The sequence below is a fragment of the Artibeus jamaicensis genome, unplaced genomic scaffold, assembly GCF_021234435.1.
Source record: "Artibeus jamaicensis isolate MK-2021 breed Jamaican fruit bat unplaced genomic scaffold, CSHL_Jam_final contig_384, whole genome shotgun sequence".
Taxonomy (NCBI): Eukaryota; Metazoa; Chordata; class Mammalia; order Chiroptera; family Phyllostomidae; genus Artibeus; species Artibeus jamaicensis.
In genome coordinates this window covers 7,313,332-7,334,254 of record NW_026521810.1, presented here as the reverse complement: position 1 = coordinate 7,334,254, position 20,923 = coordinate 7,313,332, and the positions used below count along the sequence as shown (strand labels likewise).

The window sequence follows — 20,923 nt, the reverse complement described above, 5'->3', positions numbered from 1 at the left end:
AAGATTTTTTAAAATAAAGATTTTATTTATTTATTTTTAGAGGGGAGGGAGGGAGAGAGAGAGGGAGAAAAACATCAATGTGAGGTTGCCTCTCCTGTGTCCCCCACTGGGGACCTGGCCTGCAACCCAAGCATGTGCCCTGACTGAGAATCAAACTGGCGACGCTTTGGTTTGCAGGCTGGTGCCCAATCCACTGAGCCACACCAGCCAGGGTGAAACAAAATAGATTTCAGGACAACAAAGGTAGCAAGAGACTGAAGACAGACAGACAGACAGACATAATGATAAAGGGGATAATTCATCAAGATTTAACACTTATCAACATATATGCACCCAGCCAGGAAGCACCAAAATATAGAAAGCAATACTAACAGACCTAAGGGAGAACCTGAAAAAAAAAACCCAATTACACTAGGGGATCTTATGAGTACCCCACTAACAGAATGGACTGATCATCCAAACAGGAAGTCAGTAAAAAACATCAACTTTAAATGACACATTAGGCCAAAAGAACATAATCACTATTTATAGAACTTTCCATACCAAAATGACAGAATATACATTCATCTCAGGTGTACTCAGAACATGAGGACAGACCATATGCTGGGGCCCCAAAGTAGTCTCGATAAAATTTTAGAATACCAAAATCATACCAAGCATACTTCCCCATCATAACAGTGTAACACTGGAAAATAACTGCAAGAAAAAACCTGGAAAAAACACATATATGTGGAGATTACACAACACACTACAGAACAATGACTAAGTCAGAGAAGAAATAAAAGAGGTCAAGAGATACACAGAGAGCCCTGGCCGGTGTGGCTCAGTGGGTTGGAGCGTCATCCCACAGACTGAAGGGTTGTGGGTTTGACCCCTGATTGGGACATGTATGAGAAAGTAAGCAATTGATGTTTCTCTCCGGCATCAATGTTTCTCCCTCTCTCCTTTCCTCCTAAAAAAAAAATGGATGAAAATAAAATTAAAAATTAAAAAAAAAAAAAGATTGAGACAAATGAAAATGACAACACACCAAAGTTTGGGAGATGCAGCAAAGCCACACTGAAAGGGAAGTTCACAGCGTTGCAGGCCTACCTCGAGAAACAAGGAAAGTCTCAAATAACCTAACATTACACCTTAAGGATCTAGAGAAAGAACAAACGAAGCCAAAAGTCAGTAGAAGAGAGGAAATAAAAATGAGAGCAAAAATAAAAAATAGAGAACAAAGAAAAATAGAGTAAAGTTGATAAATATCTGGCTTGACTCACTAAGGAAAAAAAGAGACTCGATAAATCAGAAACAAAGAGCAGTTCCAGTGGACATAACAGAAATACAAAGGATTGCACAAGAATACTGTGAAAGGCTATATGCTATCAAATTCAATCACCAATAAGAAACGGACCAAAAAAAACCCTCCCAAAATAACAAAACCCAGGACCAGATGGCTCCACTAGAAATTCTACCCAAACATTTAGAGCACACTATCCTGAAATTCTTCCAAAAAAATTGAAGAGGGAATACTTCCTAACTCATTTTATGTAGCCAACATTACCCTGATACCAAAATCAGGCAAACACACCACAAGAACACTAAAGACCACTCTCTCTGATGAGCACAGATGCAAAAATCCTAAACAAAATCCTAGCAAATCAAATACAACAAAACATTAAAAAGATCACAGCATCACGATCAGGAGGGTTTATTCCTGGGACAGAAGGATGATTCAACACATGCAGATTGATTAATGCAATACACTACATTAACAAAATAAAAAAGGTAAAAATCCCGTAATTGTATTGACATTGAAAAATCACTTGACAAGATGCAACATCTACTAATGATTAAGACAGTAAATAAAAAGGGTATTGAAGGAAAGTATCTCACATAAAAAAGACCACTTTTGACAAACGCTCGGCCAATAAGCTCAGTGGTAGATAACTGAAAACTTTTCTTCCGAGATGAGGGACAAGGTAAGGATGCCCACTCTCACCTCACCACTGTTATTCAACTTAGTACTGGAAGCCCTAGGCAGAGCAATTAGGCAAGAAATACAAGGTATCCACACTGATATTTTCACCATCTTTTTCTCCCTCCCTTCCTCTCCCTAAAACTAAAATAAAATCTTTAAAAAATAAAAAAATAAGCCCTGGCCTGTGTCATACCTTATGCAAAAATTAACTCAACATGGATTAAAGCAAGTTTATAAAGTTTAGGGAAAAACAGGAGATAATCTTCAGGATCTAGTAAGAGGTAAAGAATTCTTAGTTATGACACCAAAAACATAATCTATAAAAGAAAAAAAGAATCAATAAATTGGACTTGATCAAAATTAAAAATATTTGCTCTGTAAAATATCCTGTTTAGAGGATGAGAAAATAAGCTACAGAGTGGGAGAAAATATTTGTAAACCAAAACCTTGACAAAAGACTAGTATTTAGTATATTTAAAATTCTTAAAACTCCACAGTAAAAAATTAAACAAGCTAATGAGAAAGTGGGCAAAAGACATGCACAGATATCTCACACAGTGAAAGAGATACACGTGAAGAGATAGACATTAACCATTATGTTAATGCAAATTAAATCACAATGAGGTATCACTACATACCTACCAGAATGACTAAAATAAAATACAGGGACAATAACAAATGCTAGCGAGCATTCTGAGAACCTGGGTCACTCGTACATTGCTGCTGGGGATGTAAGATTGTTCAGCCACTCTGAAAGTCAGTTCTTAAAAACTAAACATGCAATGGCCACATAATCTAGTAATTATACTACTAGGTATTTACCTCAGAGAAATAAACCAATGTTTACACAAAAACCTGTAATGAGTGTTCATAGCAGCTTTATTTGGGAGAGCCAAGTAGTGGAAGCCACCTAGATGTCCTTAACCGGAACAATGAGCACATACCACGAACATCATGCAACCACCAAAAGGGATGCACTGCCGACACATGCCAACCACCTGGATGGACCTCCATGGCATGCGCTCCGGAAAGCCAGCCCCAAATGGCCGCACACTGTATGATCCCATTTATGTAACATTCTTGAAATAAAATTATAGAGATGACAAACACATTAGTGGTTACTGGAGATCAGGGATGGTGGCGGGGTTTGGGGGGTGGGGGAGGGTGGCTCTGAAAGGGTAGTTGGAGGGACATCCTGATGTTGATGGGACAGTTGTGCCTAGACTGTAGTGGGGGTTACACAAGCTCCACGTGAGATGATACAGAACAATGCACCCCCACTGCCCAGTGTCTGATTCCTGGCTTGATACTGTACTGTAACTAAGAAAGATGTAACCATTAAGGAAAACAGGGTGAAGGGTACCTCTATCCTTGCAACTTCCTCTGAATCTGTAATTATTTCAAAACAAAGAGAAAAGTAAGGTAATAGCTCTAAATGCAAAATGGTATCCTGGATTAGATCCTGCAACTGAAAGAGGACATTAGAAAAACTGGTAAAATCCAAATAAAGTGTAATTTAGTTCTCTTTGTACCAATGTTAATCTCTTAGTTTTGCTAAAGTTACCAAGGTGATGTAAGATATTAACACTGGGGAAAGCTAGATGAAGGGGAGCTACGTGGAACTCTTCTATGAATCTAAAATTATTTTTAAAATATAAGGTCCTGATGCTGAATCCTGGGGTGGGCCCCCAGCAGTGTTTTTTAACTTGCCAGGTGATTCCAATGTGCAGCCAAGGGGAAGAACCACTGTTCAGGAGCAAGATGACTTTAAAGTGAAGTCCTCACTTAATATCAAACAGGTTCTGCAACTTTAAGCAAACCGACTACAACAAAATCAATTTTACCACAGGCTGATTGGTACTAAGCCAGAGTTAAGTTCCTAGGGCAACTCGTCCACATCAGAATGAGACATTATTCAAGGACCTGCTGTGTCTGTTTCCCACCTGGGATTTTGCTCTCGGAGTCAATTCCGTGAGAACGACTTCTCAGCAAGCACATCACTACTGTTGGAGACCTTCATCCCCACTGATCCCCAATAAGGACCCAAATTCCTCTGAGAAATTTTCCAGAAATCCTCCGCTCGCCCTACCCAATTTCAGATCCTTAGGTCCCTGTGATGCCCCCATTTCTACACAAAGAACTGTGGACAGTAAACAGAGGTAAACCAGAAAAAGACATGCCTTCTCATTCCTGATTCTCTAAAACCCAACGGCTAGGGACAGAAAATAGGCAAAGAGCTTAAAATGTTTCAGAGATATAGAAAAACTCTGATTTCATGTTTTTGGTTGTTTTTTTTTTTTAAAGAAAGATGACGGTGACCCACCTGGTCCTCCTCCAGCCCTTCCCCCCCTCGCTGCCCTCCATGCACCCCTCGCAAGGTCCCCCACCAAGGGCCAGGAAGACAGTGTGATGGCGTCTGACAGTTGGTCACTCCCCCTGGATCTGACAAGGAAGGAAGGATTAGGTGCAGCAAAAGAGCCCTTCCTCTCATATGTGACCTCTTGTTAAAACACAAAATGACAGTATTATTAATCACCACTAAGCAAGACAGGCAGAGGTGCAGCAGGAAGAGCAGGCCTTGTCAGTCCCCCAGGGGGCCAGGTGGCATGCTTAGGGCTCTAAAAAGGTCAGAAAAGCCACCTCCACAGGAGGGGCAGGACTAGTGGCACAGACTTGTGAAGAATCGTGCTTCCAGGTTTGGCACATAGGACAGGCTGGTGTGTGCTCTGAAATGTGGCATTGTCAGGAAAGCCACAAAGTTCACCATGGCCTTGGCCATGGATTTGAAACTCCAGCCAAAACTGGTGCTCTTGGTTTGCTCAGACAGTGCTGCCAGCAGCAGAAGATTGGCAGATTAGGAGCAAAGTGAGTACAGGTCACAGCCACACAAAGGCAGGAATTGTGCACTCACATCCTGGGTTGGCCCAAAGGGTACAGACACACTGTACTGTCACTGGGAGAAGGCTGGGCCTGGAAAACAGAAATGATGGTGTTCCTTGGACTCCCTTCAGAAGCAGGCCTGGGGGGCTGTGCCTAGCTGACCCCCATTTCCTAAAGGAGGCAGGACCTCCTGAAGGCTCCTGGCACTGACGCCTGGTTCTGAGAACAGCTCAGGACCCACATCTGTAAGGGCCATCTAAAACGTGGCCTGGAAGGGATGAGGACAGGCTGGTGGGAAGCTGCTCCGCAGCTGGACTCTCTCCATTCCCCACGTGCTTGTCTATTCCCCAGACCTGGGGCTGCCTGGCAAGCAGTTAAACCCCTGGGTTCCGCCCAGGGCTCTCCTCTGCCGGGAGGCTGGGTCTGCTGTGGTTGGAACCTACAGGAAAAAAGGAGAATATCGCAGTCAGTGAAGGGTGTCAAGTCAGGGAGAGGTGCCACAGCAAGTATCGTGGCAGACCTGGGAGTGAATGGCTGGGAAAACGGCCAGCCTGACTCTGCCTCAGAGTCGCCACTGCAAAGAGAGGTGTCATCACTGAGAGGCGGCAAAGCAGGGGCTGGGGCTCTGCACCTTGGAGGCCAAGGCCATAAGGCTGGGCAATGGCAGCCCGCCCTAGAAGGGAGCTTTAGGTTTCATGGACGGGAAGGTTTTCCATGAGTCCTCCTATCTTCTAGAAAAATGAAAAGTAGCAAGAAGGGACAGGAAGGAGCCAGGCCCATCCTCAGAGAAATGCCTCCCTGGCCAGGGAAGCAGTTTCTGTGCTCCTCCTGGCAGCTAAACAGCTGGGAAAGGAAAGCAAAGCAAAAGAAAGATATTTACCTTGGGTGTTTTCTTAAAACAAAAAATGCTCACTAGTCCAGTCAATTATCAAATGCAGTTTCCAAATGTGCCAAAGAAGGAAACATCTACTGGGCAGGCTGGAGAGAGCAGAGAGAAAGAGAGAAGAGGAGGCAGGCTATTGAGGCGACCCCGCAGAGCCTCTGCCCGCAGCCCCAGGCAGACCAACACTTGCTTTCCCCAGACCTGGGGCTGCCTGGCAAGCAGTTAAACTCCTGGGTTCCGCCCAGGAGCCAAGGCAGAGGTGCACAGACACTGTTTCTGGCTGCTCAGAATAAGAGAGTCAAGGAACACAGTGTCCTCAGTGGATTTTCCTTGGGAAATCCAGTTCTGTGAATGCTCATTGTGGAGGTGTTACTTCAAATTTAAAATGGCAAGTCAGACAACAGAAAACTGTTTCTGTAAAGGACTAATATTTTTAGGTTTTGCAAGTCATATGGTCTCTGTAACAATTCAATTCCACTGTAGCTCAAAGGCGGCCATATATAATCAGTGAAAAAAGAGTTGGGTCCTAATAAAAAGTTTATTTACAAGAACAGCATGCCAGACCCAACCCTTTGTGCACTTTGCCAACCCTGGTATAAGCAGTCAAAAATCATCGTCCTTTCTAAGCATGTAAATAAAGGCACCTCTCTGCATTGGAACCCAGTACTAACGTCACCCAGCGGCAGCTCTGACCCATCCTATTGAAGCAGTGCATGGTGAAACCTTCATGCATGTAGCAACAGGAAATCCTCCAGGGTAACAGAGAAATTGCATCGAGATGCCAGAGGTCCAAAGCCAGGGGCAGAAAGACGAGAGGCAAGCCTCATGGGGGTAAATGTCAAGCAACATGCAAAAGAACCCACAATATGACTATAGGAGATGATAACCTGTTGCAAAGAAGAAATGACCTGCAGAGCCACTATAAGTTACTATCTTACATAACTGCCCATTGAGCAGCTGAAGCCAAAAAAAGGATTTTAAAAACCTCTGAGGAGACCCCCCTGGCTGGTTAGCTAAGTTGGTTAGAGTGCTGTTTCAATATGCCAAGGTTGCAGGTTCAATCCCTGGTCAAGGCACACACAAGAATCAACCAGTGAATGCATAAATAAGTGGAACAACAAATCAATGTTTCCCTCTTTTATCTCTCTCTCTCTCTCAAATCAATAAAAAACAAACAAACAAAACCTCTGAGGCTCTGGCCAGTGTGGCTCAGTTCATTGCAGCACCATCCCATAACCAGAAGGTTGCACGTTCGATTCCCGTCAGGACACATGCCTAGGCTGCTAGTTTAATCCCCCGTCCAGGTATGTACGATCCCTGAAGTGATGTTTTTCTCTCTCTTCCTCTCTTTCTAAAAGCAATTAAAAAGTATCCTCAGGTGAGGAGTTGAAAAGAAAAGACCAGACCAGACCTCTGGGTATCTGGTAAAAGAGAAAACGAAGAGAAAACCACTGCTCTCAGACTCGCCCTGAATGTGACATGTGCACTCCGGGCAGCGGACACAGCCTGGACGGCTCCCGCGTGGGAAAACCAAAACCAAAAGGCTTGCAAACAAGTGTCTTGGCTTTTGAGACACCAGTCTAGTGCAATGGGGAAAACCTCTATGCAAGGAGATGTCATAAAATCAAAGGACATCATAATGGTACACACAGGAGCGCCACCAGCCCCAGAAGACAGCACGGATGTCCACTCAGTAGCTGGTCCTGGGCCAGCCACACATGGGGCTGAGGAGCACACACCACCTGGGGCCCTCTCTTCCCAGCACCCAGGGATGAGGCACTGGGCTAAGCCACCAAAGTGGCAAAAACATGGGGTCTGCTGTCCCTTGCATCTGTCCCTTGCATCTGTACCTCTCAGAAAGTACCTTTCTGCTACAAGAACACACCTGTGTCCTCGAGCACGGGTCTGAGTGAGCAGAGCTGTTCCACCACAGCCCAGAGACCAAGGGCATGCACAGGCTCCAGGCCAGAGTGCCTGCGCCTGTCTCTGCCTCCAGTTCCTCATCTGGGAAACTACCTCCTCTCAAACTTCAGGGAAGTGCTCTCACACGAGTGAGGATAAAGAAAGCGCTGAGCAGTGCCCAGCACACTAAGTGGTCACTAAGAGCCCAGTGTCCCCACTGCAGGCGTCAGGCCCCGAGGCCTGCGCTCCCTCCCACGGCCTCTCCGCAGCCCCACATCCTCCTCCGGGAATGCCAACCACCGCAGTGTCTCTCAGCCTAACCTAGGAGCTCAACCAGAGGAAAAGAACCTGATTAACACGGACAACAAAGTTCCCAGGCACTGACCACTCATCCCCAAAGCCCACCCTTTACAGGCCACTCTGCACCCTCCCTCCATACAGGTGCAGGATGGGGCTGCTGTCTTATCACACAGTCTGAGCCTCCCGACACCCTGCTCCTGCACACGGTGAGACCCAGGGGGAGAACGCGGGCCTGCTTTAAACACGAGTGTGATTTAACCACAGGCCTCAGGTGCCCTTTCTAGCTGGGATGGTGCCCACCAGCCACCTGCCTTCTGAGCCAGATCCACTGGTGACCCAAATCTTCATTTTCCAAGTGACCTAACCCTAATTCTAAATGGCCAACAGAGATTCTGAACTTGATCTTATTCCCACTTAACAAGTGTTCCTTAATTCAGTCAATCATCCTAACAGGCCCTCAAGAGAAAATGCTGACTTCATATACTCAAGTACCTAGTGGTCTATTACAGCTCAGTATCACCCAAGCTATTAAAAACAGCAAGAAGCTGTTTTTAATAGCATTGAAACAACCTTGTGTGGCCCAACCTTGTGTGGCCCAACCTTGTGTGGCTCAGTTGGTTGAATGCTCATCCCTTGAAGTGAAAGGTTGCCGGTTCGATTCCCAGTCAAAACATATGCCTGGGTTGCAGGTTCAGTCCCTGGTCAGGGAGCACATGACAGGCAACCAATGGATGTTTCTCCCCTCTTTTTCTCCCCCCCTTCCCCTCTTTCTAAGTAAAAATAAAAATAAAGAGGCTGGGGACAAAAAAGGAGGAAGACAGAAGAATGCAGGGTGGAGTGAGAGCAGCGAGCGCGTGTGCCAGCAGCAAGGACCGGAAGGGCACGTGCCTCCTGATTCACACATGGGGAATGTGGCCATGCAGGCTCACCTGCTGCTGCTGAGGCTGTCCTGTCACTGAGGAGCCTGGTCTGGCTGCCTGGAATGACCTGAAGGTCCAAGTTCTCAGGGGACGGTGGCAGGTCCTGGGCTCGTGTAGCCAGGAGTGCATTGAGGTACTGTAGTCGTGTGACCTGGAGGACAGAGTGCATTACTGGGCAGGTGAGGCATGTGGTCATACCCCCCACACCCACCTCTTGCCCACAAGCACTTGAGCCAGGTGGGTGTAAGGGCAGAAGAAAGCATTCAAGCAAAGTGCCTTTAAGATCTCATCTAGAAATTGGGTGTGTAGGACCAGATCAGCAGTGGTCAGAGGGGGCCCCTGGGGAGCCAAGGCCATCATTATGCAGAGCAAGTTCAAGATTTGCTCTGGGACATCTCAGACTGACTCCACGGAAATTTACTCTCAATCCACATAAACTGGTAACTATGTGGTCTAGCCCCTTCGGGACACAAAGCTGATTAGAAGCCAGCACCAATGAGCAGCCCAAACCTTGATGAACTGCAGGTCAGAGAGGGCCCTCACGGTGTAGTCAGGACAATACGTGGACAAGTGGGTGCCGTCAGCTGGCTCGGGCTGCAGGTCATGGCGGAGGGACTGAAGCGAGGACACTGGGGACTGGTGAACTAGTAAAAGGAACAATCAGTGATGGGGAAGCCACGCTGGGAGCCGGGCAGGCCCCACTCTGGTGGGGACAACTGCACAGCCTCTAAGATCCACCCCACAGTCACACTGGGGAGGGACTACGACCAGCACTTAAGAGCTGGCAAACATACTTCATCCAGGGAGAAGTTTTACAGGGACGGGGGTGAGCAGCAAAGACGAGCCCTGAAAAAATGTTGCCCCTTCCCGCTCCATGACACTTAGAGTAGGAAATCCAGCACGTCCTGAAGCAGACCACGTTGAAGGAGGCTTAAGCACTGGAGAAGAAAGGGCAGAACCTGGCCCCAGGGCCCCAGCTAAAGCCGGGGAAGAGCCCCACGGCCAGCCCAGCCTTCGCTCAGGAGGGGGTTGCAGCTTACCCGAGGACGGCACGGTCAGCGCAGACACGCCGTAATAGGTGAAGGCCCCGTTCTCGAACTTCAGGCCCTCCTTCCCAATCTCCACCTCAACCCTGCCCTGGGAGGTGGAGGGAGACACACAGAGGTATACACATTACCATTCCTGCTGGAAGGGCGCAAGGCAGGAAGTACCCACTCTGATTACACAGGGATGCACCTACATGTGCCTCCTTCTCTCAGACCCTTCCCTGCTTTCCAATCCGGTGGGGGCCTGGCCCCGGCTCCTGGTTACCTGCAGAATGAGGATGAAGTAATCCACAGGCCGGCTGCGCTGGTACAGGTAATGATGTGCAGCCAGGCGGTTGCTCTCATCAAATCTCACCTCCTGGTTGACGCTGGGGTGCCTCAGCAGGTGCAGCAGGACCTTCTCTGAGATTCGTAATGGGCTAAACACATCCACCTCTGCCCAGGGCAGAGAGAAGAGAAGTGGCCACTGGGTCCTGACTGGCCTATGTAACCACCCTGACTCCTGCTGCGCACCTGCAATGTCCTGGCTGGCCCTCCAGCCGAGTCCCCTTCCCAACACAAGGACTGGGCAGCCACATACACCACAGGTGGCACCAGCCTGGCCCTGGCTTTCAGCTGTTTGGCACAGAGGAGCTGCCCCCTCAGGCAACCTGAGCATCCAGAAGAGTGTCTCTGCTGACAGGGCAGCCAGGAGAAGCCCTGAGGTTCTCCTAGATGCTCTCCTGCTTATTAGGGGTGGAGCAGTCCATGCCTGCCCTGGGGGGAGTGGTCACCTGACCCACCGGATGGCTAGCAAGAGAGTGGGGACAAGGCACACCCTTCACCCTCACCTCGGGAAAGGAAGCGCTGGGTAGCCAAGAGAAGCTGAGGCGAGATTTTCACTTTATGCTCATCGTCAGACACCTTGAACAAGGAAAAATCCTCTTTCCGTCTGAGGGGGGCACTGAGAGAAGCAGGCTTCTTCCTCACCATGGCGTCTCCTGGGATGGTAAGCAGAACAGGCTTAGGCACCAGCGTGTTGCCTGTATCCCCTCCACAAGACTGGGGGCTCCTGGGGGATAACTGAGACTCCCCAGAGACACATACTTGGCTCCTGAGATTGTCCCCAGATGTCACTGCCACCACACAGTAATCCTGACACCCAGGATAGAGGGAAAGTAGCCTATATCGCAGCCACACCCCGAGGAAGTACCAGAAAAGACTGTACCTCTCCTTGGAATTGGGAGAAGATAATGCTGACATGATGCAAAGAAGAAGCAAAGTGACAGACACCTGTGGTCACTAGAAGACTGCTCCCCAGAAAGTGGGCACTGGAGGAGCCCCAGTGCTACACAATGGCAGCTAACCTAGTGGCCCTGTGCCTAGAGCAGTCAAGAAACAAAACTAACAATGGTGCATTGTGGGATACACGCACAGGCCAAGCAATTCCATGACAGCACACATGGAAGGGTGGCCCAGCATTCTCAGTACCATGAGAGGCCCCAGTCATCGAGCATGGGTTCCATGTCAACCCTGCAGACCGAAGCCACCATCCTAAGGGGCAGATGCTTCTAAGGCACAACCATGGCCCCAAGAACCTCCTGGGGCCACCTCCTTAGCAAAAAACAAGTTCTCTGAGGAGACACTTCTGTAATGTACAAACCACATAAGAAGCAAAAGGTGTGAGGAAAGTCTGGGAAATGCACATTAAGGGCAGAGCCCCTCAGTAACGGAGAAAATGAGGGGAGCCCTAAGCACTGGAACTGCAGATCCACCAATAGATGGGCCACGACTCTTCATCCATGGGCAGGAGTGGACCCTCCTGTAAAGGGGCGATACTCAGGGGGAAAAAACCAGAGATAACATCTCTGGTCAGAGACTCGCCAACCCGTGAATTTGAGACACACATCTCAGTGAACCTGAGAGATCAGCTGAGCCACAAAACTGCAGGAGGCAAGACTCACCGTAGTCCTCAGACTCGTCCAGGATCTCGGACTTGATGATCTCCTCAATGACGTCCTCCAGGGTGACCAGGCCCAGCACCTCATAGAAGGGGTCACCTTCACCTTCGTTGTTGACCTTCTGCACGATGGCCAGGTGGGACTTCCCTGGGGGAGGGGATGTGCACGTCACAGTGTGCTGGAGGCGCCTGTGTTCCTCGGCCCCATCCTGCACAAACCCACCAAAGGGACAGATGCTAGTATTTGTGTTCCTATGAAGCACCAAGCACTGGGCGCGACTCTTCTAGGATTTTACTGAAGATTCTCAACATGCTCATGAGGACTGGCCTCACCTCAAATTCAAGGAACCTAAACCCCAGACACTGCACTCACCTGAGCTAGAGTCAGCCCCGGGTCTGTGTGCCTCCAAGCCGTGAATGTGGCATAGGCATGGTGGCATCACACAAACTGAGGACACAAGGCACTAAATCCAGAAAGGCAGGCTCCCTGGGACCATCTGGGTGGGGGAGCCAACAGGGCGCCCCCCTCAGACTTACTCTCCTAGGGCAGGTTTCCTAATTCTGAAGGCTGCCCTTTCTTTCTAGAAGCCAAGGTCTGTGAAGATCACCCAAGGGATGAAGATAAATGGTAATCAGCCAGTCAGAGCCCCAGCTGTGTGGCAGGAGGAGCAGCAGCAGGGAACTTTCCCCTTGTCCTGTCTTTCTTGGGTCACCTTCTTCTTTGTTTGTCTATTAAGGAAATGTAAGCTTGAAAAAAAAAATCTCACACTTCTCAGTGCTGGGGAAACTTCAAGCATTTACTCTGCTTCAGGTAAGTGCTCTTCACCTATAAAACTTTATACCTATACAAAAAAAAAGAAGACACAATGCAAGCCACATATGTAATTTCAAATTTTTGAGTGGCTACATTAAAAGGAAAAAGACTCAGGTGAAATGAATTGGCAATATATTGTAGTAACTTGATACAGCTAAAATATCACTTCAATATGTAATCATTATAAACATATTAATAGAAGTTTTACTTTTTTGTGTCAAATCTTTGAAGTTTGGTGTGTGTTGCACCTACGGCACGTCTCAGTTCAGACTGGCTAGTTACCTGTCCAGAGGTAGCCACACGCGGGTGGTAGCACCTGGGCTGTGCAGGCCCGGGACCCGAGAGCAGACCGATCTCGGCCGCACTCTCCTCTGTTACTAGTGAAGACAGCTTGGGGGGGCAGCTGGCCTAGACCTGCACATGAAGATGGTACTTGCTTCAAGTATCTTCTGTTTAAGCAAGAAGTCAAGTTCCCTTCTTTGTGTGAATCAACCTTTACATTCCTTGAGTTTAATTACAATTCAATGAGTAGAGTTTACAAACACACCCCGTGGAACTCTATCTGGCACAGCGTCCCATTCCTACAGCATCCCCCACCCCCACCCCGGCATCGCCCCTCCCCCCCCCACTGCGGCTGCCCTGGCCCCAGCAAACAGGTATAGGAAGACCTCTGCTCCAAAGCTGCATAAAATGCAAAAATGTCGAGACTCGACCAAATGCTACTACTGTATTATTATTAGTAGTAGTAAACCGCTAACAGGATGGTCAAGAAAGGAATGAAGCTATAAAAGAATAAAAAGATAACATTTACTGTATTTTATCAAACCTGAGATGCCATGGATTGTGAAGCACAGCCTGAATGCAGAGAGGCTGACATGTTTTAGTGATTACTGTGTGCTGGCCACCGATGGCTTTACTTATTTATTACCTGAGTCTTCCCAACAGCTCTCTGAGGCACATAGTACTATTACTCCCATTTACAGTTTACAGAGAAAACGAGGCTAAGGGAGGTTCGGTAACCCACCCAAGTGCAAAACCAGGATTCGAACCCAAGCAGCTGGCTCCCAAGTTCATTGTCTTCACCACCACGCTTCGCTGGCTGTCACTGAGAACAGTCTTAGAACACCCTCCCCTCAAGTGATTCCCACACGGCCCATCCAAATAAAAGAAAAAATCATTCTTTTTTTCATCTCAATGACACTCTAATAGGTTTAGACAAAAATGAAAGGTGGAAATGACACATTACAGGTTTTGCCCTTTCCGCAGGAAAAGGCTAAGGGTCCCTCCAGAACAATCTGCTCATCTCGCTGAGATGGGCACTGAACGGGGGTTGCAGCATTTCTAGGTGCGCTCTTCCCCTTGGTACTTGGTGTTGGGAACGGCTCACCCAGAAGGCAGGCGCTATTTCCAGAAGGGCCATGGGGACCTGCCACGTGATGCCACTCTGTCAGGCCAAATCAGGAAGGCCAAGACACGCAATTTTAACCGGTAGTCTTCTTGGATTCTGGAACCAAAGCTCAGGTTCTGCATGGCCATCTAAGGGCACAGACGACCCACTTCGGCTCCCTTCTTCCAGGAAACTACTTGCTGTGACAGGTTAACTCAGAACGGACTAACTTCCCTCTTGCCTTCAAACTTCTATGAAGTAGGCACAAGTTTCTTAGTGACCTTCCACATGGAAGGTCCCCCAAAACAGTGGCCAGGTGATTTCATCTCAAGACAATGTTTGAGGGGGCCCAGAAGGCAACAGTAAGAAAGCAGAAGTACATAGAAAAGGGCAGTTGGCGGGGTTATGTCTATTTTTCATCTAAGAGGATATACACTCTGAAAATATGGGCCCTGTTGGCAAACATGGCCACAGGCCCGCCTTGTGCCAGAGCCACAAGCAAGAGGCGGGTGGTACATCTCAACAACATCGACCAGAAGGCCCTGAAAAAGCTCTAGAGTTTCATTTTAGTTAGTTAGCAGGCACAAGAGTACTCATAAATTATATGCATGCTCAAGGATTCTTTCGAAATGCCTAGTTTCTAGGATATTCTTAAAAATTCAGTTCAAGGGAGCACTGGTGGGGGGGTGGGCTGGATGGGAGTATAAGACAGAAAACTGTACTTGAACAATAATTAAATAAATTTAAAAAATTTTTTTTAATAATAATTAAAAATTTTCAGTTCAAGTGTAAACTTGAACTGCCCTCCCTCTTTTGTTTTTTAAAGCAACTGCTTGAATCTGTCCCATGAGAAAGAACACTGCTAACATTCCCCATGGAAGATCTGACTGTTCACAGCTGTGGCTTCTGACAATGAACCAGAACTCAGGCACCTGAAAGCAGAGAATGACAAACTCACCTATCCTAAACCCCTCCTCTAGCTGAAGTCCTTGAATTATCTCATTGGGGGTTGACAAAGAAGGCAGAGGCTGATGGCTTTAAAGGAAATATATATTATTTACTCTAGCTCCAAAGTACGCACTCTTCCTGGTAATGCTGGTATGAAATAATCGGTGTCACCTTAAGTCTGCACACTGACTGAAGGCTCCTCACTGGGGGAGGTGACTCTTCCAGACTATAAAGTCCCAGAAAGACAGGGCTCTGGAAGCACAAGAGGAACAGACGCCAGAATGATAGCTGCCAAGATGCCAGGGATTCTACCTTCAGGAAATCCAAAGGCACCACCACCTCACACTCCTGGCAGAGGTGGGATGGGAACCAAGTTCTAAAAGCTCATGCCTTTTGTTCGTAAGCAGAATAAAGAAAGGGGTTGGGCTAAAAAGAAGATATCCACCGAAGAACTGCACTGCCCCAAAAGCAGAGAAAGCTCCAGGATTTCAGAGAAAAGAGGAGGTCGTCCAGCCCTAAGAATGGCCCTCACTCACCACAGGAGGAGGAAGGCAAGGGAAGGAAGCACTCCCCACTCAACCTCCAGTAGAAGTAGCAGTAGTAGTAGAAGTAGAAGTAGTAGAAGTAGAAGTAGTAGTAGAAGTAGCAGTAGCGGTAGTAGTGGTAGTGGTAGTAGTAGTAGTAGTAGTAGTAGTAGTAGTAGTAGAAGTAGTAGTAGTAGAAGTAGTAGTAGTAGTAGAAGTAGAAGTAGTAGTAGTAGAAGTAGAAGTAGAAGTAGTAGCAGTAGTAAATAGGCAGCTACGGGGTTAGCTTCAGGCTGCATGAAACCCGCCTGGCTGTCCAGGGCTACTCTGAGGCCACCACCCAGCACAGGAGTGGCCTACCCTGTGGCCATCCCTACCTACTGGCTCCTTTCCAACAACATCTAAACCTAAACCCACTTGCCCATCTTGATCCTCAGCTCATCCTCTCACAGCCACTGCTCTCTGGCTTCTGCAGCCATACTTCATGGAAATCCTGTCGTCAATACCTGTTGTACCTACCTCTCGTCCCTCACTCACTCCATCCAAACACCCTACACCAAAACACCCAACCCACTCACGCCAAGGTCAAGGGAACCCCACTGGCTGGATCCACGTGGCACGACACTGGCCTCCTCTTCTGACCGCTCTCCTGCCCTTGATGAGTTTGTCTCTCCCCCAGGTCCAGATGTTCTGAGCCACTTGCCCTTCTCAGCAGCCTCTCCTCTGCTGCCCTCACAAAACATGCACGCACCCTTAGGGTTAGGCTCTCTGCTCCCCTTCTGCAGTTGAGGGACTGCTGCTACACCCAAGATCAGACGTTCACCTTCACTCAGGTCCTTCCAATACGACACCTGCTCTCTAGGACTTGGCCATGGGGCCACTGCACAAACTCCAATGTCCAGAGCAAACTCCTAGCCCAGCCCCAATCCCTCAGGGAAAGTGGAAATCCAGGCCTCTTCCCCAGCTCCTTCCTCTTGCCCCCAAGCCCCTGACAACCACAAAACCCTCCAATTCCACCTCCAAAGCTCTCCCGGGACTCCTTTCCAGGCCCTGTTCAGCCTGCCACCCTCTGCTCTGCAACCCCTACCACCCACCCACTGTTGCCCACACCAGTCATGGCAACAAGCTCTGCTCACAGGCACCACCCTGGTGTCACGTCTAGCCTCCCTACCTCAAGCCGGGAGGTGGCACAAAAGGGATGGAATGAACCCTCCCCAGCTGACTCCAGGGCCACCTCATAAACCACAGTGGCCAGATGAAGTACTTACCACCAGGAAGTTCTGTCTGGCCCCTACCCTGGGCTCCCCTCCCCTGAGAGAGGCTACATGGCCACCCCTCAGATTCTCTAGCAGGGCAGTCAGAGCAACCCATTAAAGCCTCCTACCCAATAGGAGGCACAGTAATAACAGTAACCACCCAACTATGCAACACTCAGGTGCCTCAAAAGCATGAAAGGTAATGATGCATGTACGTACTCACGACAGTCTGGCATACAGTAATGCTAACACAGGAGTAACACTGTGATCACCACAAAGCTGTCTCCTTGCCATCTGTCAGGGGCTCACCAAGCACCTCCCAAGGCCAGCTTGTGGTGCAAGACCTCACAGCTGCCAGAAGATCAGGAGGCTTTGCTCACTTCTCAGCCTCACATACAGGCTTTAGGATCAAGCCCACCCAGAATCCTGGGGTGTCCGTGCCCATCCTGCAGGAGTTTAAAATGGCAGGCAAGAAGCAGCCAAGCTCTAAGGAGCACACCCAACCAGGCAACGGAACGGACTGCAGAGGAGCACCACACCTTCACACTTGGAGGGTGAGTCTTGGTTTTTACCTGCAACCTTAGAGTTGCTCGCATGTATCGAGGTGAAATATGTAGTTGAGGGCAAACTTGAGAGACCTTAGGGTTAAAAAAAGGTAAAGTTTTCTAAAAGATGAAGGAAGTTTTCTAAAGACAGCTGAAGGGGAGGCTAAATCAGTATGTATGAAGTTGCTTTGGGCAAAATCAAAGTGGACACTTCACACACACCAGCAGAAAGGTATTTGCCAATCACTCGCTTTTCTGTAATCAAGAAGGTAGCAGCCCATTAGTGACAATGCTGACCTGGAAGCAGGCCAGGCTATCTTGGCATTACAGGTATCCCTTACTTTATTGCTCTTCAGATGTTGCATGTTTTACAAATTGAAGTCAAGGCTCTCCACCAGCAAAAAGATTAACACATTACTGTGGTGGTCTGGAACTGAACCCACAATATCCAAAGTATGTCTGTACATGTAAATAGATAATAGCTTCAAGTTATCTGGAGAACTAGTTTTTTCTACTTTTTAAAGTTTCTATCCACGAGTTTGAACCTGCTTCAAAGCCAAAGCCCATAAAAATGACCTGGAAAGGGAAAGACCTGCGTGTTGGAGCCTAGTGGACACACCTCCCAGAACTGGGGGCTTACCATGAAAAGGGAGGTTTTGCTGTCTCTAGAAATGTCACCCTCTGAACGACAGCCTTTAAATAATATTTCAAAAAGTCAAAGCTGCAAGGCTATCATCTTCTTTACAGGCCGCATTAAAAAAATAGCCACTTTGGGGCCCTGGCTCGTGTAGCTCAGTGGATTGAGCTGGGCTGCGAACCCGGCTGGATCCACTGGCTGCAAAGTTTCGCTGGTTCGATTCCCAGTGATGGCATAGGCCTGGGTTGCAGACCACCTCCCTACTTGGGGGCACACAAGAGGCAACCACACATTGATGTTTCTCTCCTTCTCTTCCTCTCTCTCTAAATAAAAATAAAAATCTTATGCCCTCCCCAGGGCTTCCACAACCCTCCATCCCTTTTCTAAGGGAGGGCAAAGGCCTTTGGGTTCCCTCCCCGATTCCTGGACTTTACCTCGCTTGAACTCCTCCAGAACAGCGTCTAGCTTCGTGTCGTTGAAGACAAAGTGGAGCGGGTGGTTGTAGAAGCGAGTGATGGTGCTGAGGGGCGTGCAGTCCTCAGGGTCCACAAAAGCCAAGTCCTTGAGGTAGAGCATGTCCACGATGTTGGAGCGCTCCTCCTCGTACACAGGGATGCGCGTGTGCCCACTCTGCATGATGCTAGCCAAAACACCAAAGTCCAGCACGGTGCTGGCGTCTAGCATGAAGCAGTCCTCAAGCGGCGTGAGCACTTCCTCCACTGTCCGGTAGCGTAGCACGCCCTTGCTTAGGTCGTTGTAGGGGTCGCCGCTGCCTCTTGCCAGTTCCAGCACCCGTTCTCGCAGCCGCCCAGGTCGCGCCGCCAGCTCCAGCAGCTGCCCCACGGGAAAGGCCACAGGCAAGGTGAGCAGCACGGCCAGGCGGCTGAGCGCCAGAGCGCGTGGGGCCAGAGCCAGTGTCCAGCGCCCACTCACGGCGGCCGGCAGCACCTCGGCTACCAGGAACGCGAGCCCTGCGCTGCCCAAGACGGCCGGCAAGGCGCGCTGGCCGGCTGCGCTGTACAGCAGTACAGCCAGCGCCGCCTGCGCCAGGCTGGCTAACAGCAGCAGCGCGCCAAGGGCGCAGCCGGCCCAGCGCCTCGCTGGCTCCAGGCGCCGCGCCACCGCGCGCTCAGCCTCTGAGCCGTTCTCCCGCAGCACCTGCACCTCGGCTGGTGCCAGCACCAGCGCGCTCAACTGGAGGCCTCGTGCCAGGGCTGCCAGCGCCAGCAGCCCCGCCGCCCCTAGGCCAAGCACCCAGGTCGGCAACGCCTCCTGAAACGCCGCCGAGACGCTCGGATCCGCCCGCACCGCCTCAGCACGCAGGCGCAGCAATGCACGCCACTCGCCTGCGGAGGCCGCCGCGGCCTCTTTAGCAGCTGTGCCCCCAGGCTCCCCACGCATTGCCAGCAGTGCTGAGTGCGGGCGCTCTGCCTCCGCGCGCAGGCGCAGCAGCGCCCGCCACTCGCCGGTAGTGGCCAACGCCTCCCCAGGCGCCGCAGCCGGCCCGCCCTCGGGGCAGCCCGCCCCCTCGGGGGCCGCCCAAGACCAGGAGCTGTTAGCGAAACCAGAGCCGAAGAGGCGCAAGCGGAAGGTGGCCTCGGACGCAGCCGGCACCTCCCCTCCGTGTGCCCACGACGAGCCCGCGGCTCCAGCCTGCTCCAGGCAGACGCCCAGCACTCGAGGGCCTTGTGCCACCTCCCCGGCGGCGTGGCCCAGGCACAGCGCAGCCAGCAGCCAGCCCTGCAGCCCCGCCGCCGCTACTGCCGCCATCGCCCGCAGCCCGTCTCGCCCTCCGCAGCCTACCTCTGCCTCTGCAGACCAATGGGCACCGCACTCGCACCCCCTGAGCCAATGGGCGGCGCCAGGGGGCGTGCCCAAGATCGGGCTAGGCTGCGCCAGGGCGTAAACAGGCGGTGCGGGAGGGGCGAGGCGGGGCGGGCCGGTGGGCGCGGCTGGCGAGCGGGTGGGCCGGTGGGCGCAGAGCTCTTCCCTGTAGTCCTGTGCGGAAGACCTGCCTAGAGCGCTGAGAAGTTCCGGGCGGGACTTCTGAGAAGTGCCGCTTTGGGAACTGCCGACTAGAAGCAAGGATGTTGAAGGGACAGCCGGAGCTGGGCTCCGGTAAACTAAGGTTCGGGAAGATGCTTGTTGATGACTCCCAACCGCGCTGTAGTCCGGGCACAACGACATAGCCCTTGGAAGAAAAGGTGTAAACACACGAGATTACTACCCACCGGGACTCTTGCCGTTACTTCTTGGTGTTTTCTAGAAGAAAGGTAAAGCCCACCTTGGCGTAGATGTTGTATTTCAACGCCACCTACCTAGTATGGCATCACCCACCCAGGTCACCACCTAGCTACATTCGGAAACAGCGGCTCTGTCAGGAATGCATGGACCTGTCATTCCACTTGTATTTCTTCTTTGGTCTCAGGCTTCCTGGGAGAAGGACCTATCATTTAATTTTGTTGAGGAAACCATTGGACAGACACTGAGCAATTTGGATCACAAATTGGAAAGCACAAATGGTCATTTGAACTGTCAATATCCAAAGACAAGAATCCAGAACGTGGCAAAGCTGCTCACCGAGTGCTTCCCTGGTAACAGTAGAGGCCACAACTGTACTTCCCCAGCTCCTTCCTCAGATCTGTGCCACTTCCCATCCCCGGGTTAATCACAGCACCAATGGAAACACTTACCACTTGACCTTCAGGTCCCTCGTTGACCCTTCATGGGCCATTTTCCCTACAGGTCATTTGGTTCAAGACATTTCCATGTTTTATTCAAGTGTCTTTTAAACTCATAGCTATCATGACTTCACTAGCTAATTCCTGTGTGCTTCTTGTCTGCAAATGTCACTTCCTTCAGCTGATCTTCCTCCACCATCTTGATTAGGTTGGGTCAAGGTTATGATAACTAGGTATCTCTCCCCAAGAGCATCCAGTACTTACCTTATGGTGGTAAGTACATTAATTCAACAAG

The 20,923-nt window shown here is 49.8% G+C and overlaps 1 protein-coding gene across 4 annotated transcripts; it reads right to left on the bottom strand.

Annotated features, from left to right (window-relative positions):
* Positions 1-2,824: 2,824 nt before the first annotated feature.
* CNNM3 (cyclin and CBS domain divalent metal cation transport mediator 3) lies at positions 2,825-19,747 on the bottom strand. Of its 4 annotated transcripts, XM_037154308.2 has the most exons (9): positions 18,382-19,747; positions 11,841-11,984; positions 10,728-10,877; positions 10,163-10,332; positions 9,892-9,988; positions 9,362-9,495; positions 8,861-9,002; positions 5,727-5,824; positions 2,825-5,285 (listed from the first exon to the last, which is right to left on the bottom strand). In XM_037154308.2, exons 1-8 carry the CDS (start codon positions 19,715-19,717, stop codon positions 5,775-5,777), a joined length of 2,223 nt encoding a protein of 740 aa, XP_037010203.2. In that variant the 5' UTR covers positions 19,718-19,747; the 3' UTR covers positions 2,825-5,285; positions 5,727-5,774. The 4 variants fall into 4 exon arrangements, 2 of the variants coding, with proteins under 2 accessions (XP_037010203.2, XP_037010202.2); XM_037154307.2 differs by lacking the exon at positions 5,727-5,824; XR_008391478.1 differs by lacking the exons at positions 5,727-5,824; positions 9,362-9,495.
* Between the last annotated feature and the right edge of the window lie 1,176 nt (positions 19,748-20,923).

Excerpts from the sequence above, each read along its gene's own strand:
- CNNM3 (XM_037154307.2), bottom strand. The coding sequence starts at position 19,717 with ATGGCGGCAGTAGCGGCGGCGGGGCTGCAGGGCTGGCTGCTGGCTGCG. Across the intron at positions 9,496-9,891 it reads GCTGACCGTGCCGTCCTCGG|TTCACCAGTCCCCAGTGTCC; the intron begins GTAAGCTGCAAC and ends TCCTTTTACTAG. Across the intron at positions 5,286-8,860 it reads GACAGCCTCAGCAGCAGCAG|GTTCCAACCACAGCAGACCC; the intron begins GTGAGCCTGCAT and ends TTTTTCCTGTAG.